Below are 5999 nucleotides of genomic sequence, written 5' to 3'. Positions count from 1 at the left end.
CACCTCTGTGCCAGGCAAGGGATGTTCAGAGATAAAAGATACTACAGACCTTAGTACTTCTGCAAAAGTCGTATTTCCTGGCACAGCCCAAAGTTCATCGTACGGTCAGCAAACTTGGTTCTGATTTCTAAGTCACAGGACTGTGAAGAAGGGTTCTGTAATGCAGATGGTCTTCAAGCACGTGCTAGGGCTTGGCACACTCAGACTCTCTCTGATTGACGCTATTTGTTAGGCACAAGGAAAGCCTTGGCACTTTTAAGGCTCCTGGATGGGTAGTTTGGAAGAGTTAGGAAGTTAACCAGCATGTGTCACAATAATCAGCAAGTCTTGGGCCGAAAGTGACACTCAGGTGGAGGCTGAGGGTCACAAGCCTGTCCCGCAATGCTCAACGTGGCCAGGAATCCCAGGGGGACCTGGCAGCTGAGCAACCTAATCTGGAGGGTGTGAGGCTGACGACCCTTCACAATCCCATGTGGATCAGGGCAGGCGGATCCAGCACACCCAGGCTTGATGTTTGCCAGAACTACCAAGTGTGGCGATACTTTCCCCGGGGCCTTTTTCTCCTACTCTGCAAAGAATATGGGAAGGATGGGCTCTAGGTAACAGAATGACCTGCAGTATCTCCTTGGGGAACTCTGGTTGGATTCTCTACTCTCTAGTCTAGTGCAGGGACAGCCCAGGAAACCAAAATTGCCCCTACATGTAAGGAGCATATCACCGGGCAAGCTCCTTGCAGGGCATCTGAGCAGTTTAAGTTGAGGTCTGGAGGATGAATAAGAAACAATCTCATGGTGAGAGGAGGAGAGGGAAGAGGGCACAAGGTAAGTCCATTGCGGCTGGAGCATAGAATGGGGTGAACAGGGTGCAGGTGGGGACGGGGGTGCCAGAGAGAGTGAGAGAGATGGGGCTGAAGAGTAAAGCAAGGCCTAGACTGTGTGGGACTTGTCAGCTGATGCTTGGAATTTTTAGTAAAAGCAAAGAGAAATAGCAACAGAAAGGCTTTGTTCAAAGTATTTGATTTCAGATTTGAGTTCCACAAAGCTCATTCTGACTGCCTGGTGGAGAATGGATTGAAAGGGGTAAATGGATATATTCAAGAGATGTTTAAGAAGTAGAGTAGAAAATATTTGTTGAAGGTTTGGAGTTGGGTGTTGAGGGGGCAAGAAGGAGTGTCAACAATGATGCTACATGTTTGGCTGGTCAACTGGTTGCAGGGTGATGGCATTCATTGAGATAGGGGACTCCTGGGATGGGCCAGGTTTGCAGGGAAAATGACACATCTCATTTTAGATATGATGAATGTGAGTTATCATTGTGACATGCCAAGTAAAGAGTAGGCAGTTTGGCATTTTGTAAAAAAAAAAAAAAATCATGGCTAAAGACCTAGATTTAGGTGTCAGGATGCAAATGGAAATTGAAGACATGGGAGTTGCTGAGATGACCAGGGGAGCTTGCGCAGCGCTGAGGACACCCCAGAGGGTGCAGTGTCTCCGACGCCAGGGGAGAAGACCGACAAGGCGAGAGTGGGCAGCAGAGTTCAGCGCTCTTGAAGGTTAAGTAAATGATATCGAATCCTGTCCTTTGGACTTAGTGGAGGCCATTGCTGACCTTGAACTACAGCTTCAGTAGAATGATGGGGCAGGAGCAGGTGGCAGAAGCTCGCAATGAAGAGGAGGAGAGAGGAGCAGTAATAGCTGGGTGGATGTGGATGAAGAAGGGTTTCACAAATACAGAAGAGTCTCGACTTGAAGCTGTGTACGTGCTGCTGGGAAGCAGCTGCTGGAGGGCAGGAGCGAACGCTGCAGGAGGGAGAATGGCTGGACAGGACAGCAAGGCCTGGAGAGGAAGGGGCCTGGAGCACAGGCCAGGGGGCAAGGCACACCTGGCCACGGAAAAGGGGGTGGGAACCCATCCCACTTCAGTAACAAGAAAGAGGGGAAAGATGTATGAGGTTGCAGGTAAGTTCATAGATTTGGCAGCAGAAAATTGAGAGAATGCCTAACCAATGACATCTTTTCTTTTCTCTCTCTATGAAAGTAGACCAAGGTCAGGGTCGGAAATTTGGAAGCAGTAAAAAGAAGGTTAGAAATAGCCATGACTTAAAATAGGAGTATTTAGAGATACAAAGACTCAGGAAAAAAAAATATGGAAAATTTTAGAAGAAAATTTATTTTTTTCCCCAATTATTTGAAGATAAACCAAAGTGGTTTTCAAAAAAAAATGTTATTTTCTAATTTTTGTGGTGCTCTTAAAAGTATTTACTCACTTTCCCTCTGGCTGGGCATGCCTCCCCACGGGAAGCGTGTGGTTTGGTGGTGGCTGTGGCTCCGTGGATGGTGCAGGAATACAGGCCATGTCCCTCAGCTTTATTTATACAAGAAGGACCTGGGCTCTTGCTTTATGCGTGGTCACAGCTGTCTGTGACCTGTCTGCTGCAGTGCAGACCCTCCTGTCTGCCAAGCCCCAGCTGCCTGGATGGCAAAATCCAGACCCTTCCCTGAGGCTGACCTCAGGGAAGGGGGCGGGGTCAGCCTGGCACTGCAGGGTCATTGGCTGGTCCTCCTGGCCACCAAGTGAGGAGGGGGAGGCACACCTGGAGGTGGGCATGGTGGGCAGAAGCGGGCTGGAAAACTGGGAGAAAGGGGGTTATGGGAGGGAGGAGGGGTGCCTGCCAGCACAGAGCAGAATGGCAGAGTAAATAGAAAGTCCTGAAGCCCGCTCACTTGCTCCAGCTGTCAAGAAGGGGAGGAGAAACCCTGTGGGACTGGGGAAAAGGGAGGGAGCTGTTAGGAAGTTATTTAAGAGCCAACTTTCTTGTTTCTTCCTGCGTCCTTTTGAGGAAGTACCCTAGAGACGCAAAGAGCCAGCCTGTGCTAGGACACCTCAGGAGGGGACCGCAGGTAAGCCGCCGGCCCTCCGGCCAGCATAGGCTTAGCCCCGCACCCAGAGGCTCCCCAGGGCCCAATGTGTCCACCCCCTGAAGCTGGGTCCCTCAGGGGGCTGCTGGGAGTGCCAGGGGCTGGGGTCCGAGGCAGCCCCACTTGAACCATTGCCCGTTCTTGGCCCCTAGCTCCGCACCTACCTGGCCCCTCTCTGAGCAGGACTTCTCTCAGGTACCCCATGAAGCCTTCTTGAAGGCATTGCTTGCTAAGAAGGCCACCCAGTGGTAATGGGGGGATTGGGGTCTTCCTCAGGGGAGCAGACTAAGAAGAAGGGACACAAAGGGTTGGAGGGAGGAGGAAGGAGGGCTGCATCGCCATGTGGGAGCTGAACTTGAGCACCTTCCCCCCTCCCCCCCCCACCGCCCCAGACCTGGGAGAAGGGGTGTTTCCGTTCACCTGCACAGGCGCTCAGGACTTTGCTTTAGGGGTTCTCTCTCTCAGCTGGTAATTGTATAGTTGCATAGTTCTGTGCTGTGCTCCGCTAAGCGCCGCCCCGCCTCGCCCTCAGGGGCCCACAGCCTCCCCTTGCTATTTCCCACCAGAGGTCTGCTGTTTCCTGCCTTCTCTCCCCTCCCTCCCTGCCTCCCTCGTTCACTAGAAACTGCCTGTAAATATGCCTGCAGATGTTTATGGGTGCCTGGTCCGACCTTATACTTCCAAACAGTGCTGTCTCCTTCCAAGACCAAGCACCTTAGAAGTGATTCTCTTGTTTCCAGATGTGTTGCCTTTGCTCAACATGTTCTGGAACGGTCTCCTCTCGTTGCCTCTATAACAGTGGCTCCTCGTCTTTTGAGGGTGTGCCTGTTTTTTCAAAATAGCCAAATCACCAGGAGTCATGATTGGGTAATCCAGGTGATCAAGGGACGCTTCATTGGGGCCAGAAACAAGGTCTCCCTTCATTTGGCCAGTTGATCAACAAGTACTTTTTGGGCACTGGCAGTAAGGTGTGGCATTCACCCTGGCTCCCTGCCTGCACACCCTCCAACGGAAGGGAAGCGGGCTTGGAGCGAGGGCAGTGCCCGCACCACTGACCAAGTACACTAGAGAACGGGCTATTTACAGCCCTATCTAAGGTTGCAATGTGCCTCGCTCTCTCTTGCCCAAACTCTCCATCTCCCATATTCTATTCCTTGTGATCTTGGAGCCAAAGCAGGTACCACCTTCTCACACCCTGCCCAGTTTACTTCCGAATTTTGTTGTGCTGGACCCTAACCGCCACTAGACCAAAAGCCCCCCAAGGCAAGAATCCTTCTGTCTTATTCCGAGGTATCCCAGGTGCCCAGACCACAGGGACCCTCATTAAATATGGGTTGGATTAAATTGCAAACATGAATGCTTGGGAAGATGCCACTTACCTGCACATAGTTGTCTGAGTTTATTCTTCAAAGTCTATATGAAGTGGGCACGTGTACATGCACAAGACAGTAAACGATTCTTACAAACATTTCTTACAAAATATTGCTTTAGGGGCAAGAGAAAAAAAAACCTTGCTCCCCAAATCTGTTACATTTTTTCTTTCCTCACATCAGCCCCCTTACTTCTGCTTTCCATATGCTTTGACAAATCTCCCCAAGATCCTCGGGGAACTCTACTCCGTCGTTCGACTACCCATCACTGCCACTTCTCAGTTTTTATTTATGTGAAACCCAAAATGTGCTGCTCAAGTGCTATCACACAGTTATGTCTGCATCTCTATTTTTAATCCTTGTGTCAAATGTAACTGGCTTCGCATTCCTTTTCTGCGTGTCCTTTCCCCACCCCAAGGACTTGAGAAACTGAAGATGACGGAGACCCCCAGGCCCGCCTTTGGAGGCAGGAGAGCTGTCCCCCTCAACAACTCCAATGCTGAAGAGAACAACCCCCCCACTGTGGAGCTGCAGGGCCTGGTGCCCCGAGGTGTCAACCTGAAAGGTACAGGCCCCTCTGGCCCAGGCACAGCCGCCTGGGCCTCCTCCCCACAGGCGCTGGCTCAGCACCCTCTGTCTCCCACAGAGCATCTCTGTTTTCAAGAAAGGCCTCCCAAATCCTCTTTTGCGTGGTCAAATCACTGAAAACCCAATTCTTGCCCCAATCCTGCCACTTAATAGATTTGTAAGCTCAGGGACTGGGAAGCAAGGGCGCTGGCTTCGTAGTGGTCTCTTCCAGCCCCACCACTCTGTTTTTAAGACTGTTCTCTAGCTGGAAGTTTCCACTCCCAAATATTGTTGCTGTTTTGATTGTCTGGCTTGCACCACCTTCCTTCTCCCCCTCCCTCCTCCCTCCTCCATCCACTGCTGTGAATTTCAGAGCTGGCGAGAGAGCCAGCCTGACAGTAATGGAGATGGAAGCCCTCTATTTCTCTCCAGAGCAGCCCGGAGGGCAGGCGAGGCGAGCTGCACTCCCTGCCCTGGCCCCGCCGATCCCCAGGGACCTGCACTGGGAGCAGCAGCCAGCAGCTGACCTCCCCTCAGCCCTGTCAGCTGTGACAGGGCCCAGGTGCCACTGGTGGCTTGGTGGCACAGACACCATTCTCCTGGGTCAGGCAGGGACATTCAGACTCATTTCTGAATGGCATCTGTCAGGGAGCACTTTTTGTCAGTAGCCCACATGTACCAAGACCCACTTTTGCTCCTGAGGCTTCCACCCCGAAGGTAAACACCCACTTGCTGGGGTAGGCGCCATGGCCACCCGGGGCTGTGTGGCTAAGCCGCCTCCTCAGAAAGAGCCCAGCGGTTGAAAGCAAAGGAAAGCACAGTGGTCATCCCCACAGTCCCGAAGGTCAGACGCCACCGGATGGGTAGACGGCTCTGACTGCGCCACCCTCATGTCCAGACGATTTGATATCCAACTGTGAAAACAGAGAGATATTCAGTACCATCCGTCAGGTACCATCCGAATTTGGAGGAGGGCCTTACAGAACAGAGGCCATCTTTAGCTGGGTAGAGGGACCACGCCAAACTTGGAAACTTGTAGGTGTGAGCTCTCTCTCCCAGCGAGGGACCACACTCTCTAAATCTGTACCATTAGCGCCACAGAACTGAGTGTAAAAGGACTGCTGCTCAGCTCATCTAAGCCCCC

At 51.9% G+C, this 5999-nt stretch overlaps 1 protein-coding gene across 1 annotated transcript in view; it reads left to right on the top strand.

Annotated features, from left to right (window-relative positions):
• Window positions 1–2800: 2800 nt before the first annotated feature.
• The window catches only part of F13A1 (coagulation factor XIII A chain), a 172800-nt gene continuing 169601 nt past the window's right edge, over window positions 2801–5999 (top strand). Inside the window, exons 1-2 of the mRNA XM_079778427.1 lie at window positions 2801–2900; window positions 4707–4853. Coding sequence (XP_079634553.1) covers window positions 4724–4853 — 130 coding nt within the window. The 5' untranslated portion in view covers window positions 2801–2900; window positions 4707–4723. The remainder of the gene's footprint in view (window positions 2901–4706; window positions 4854–5999) is intronic.

Source organism: Cnephaeus nilssonii (assembly GCF_951640355.1).
Source record: "Cnephaeus nilssonii genome assembly, chromosome: 7".
In the NCBI taxonomy this organism is placed as follows: Eukaryota; Metazoa; Chordata; class Mammalia; order Chiroptera; family Vespertilionidae; genus Cnephaeus; species Cnephaeus nilssonii.
The sequence above is the reverse complement of the archived record's forward strand: the minus strand, read 5'-3'. Positions and strand labels throughout refer to the sequence as shown.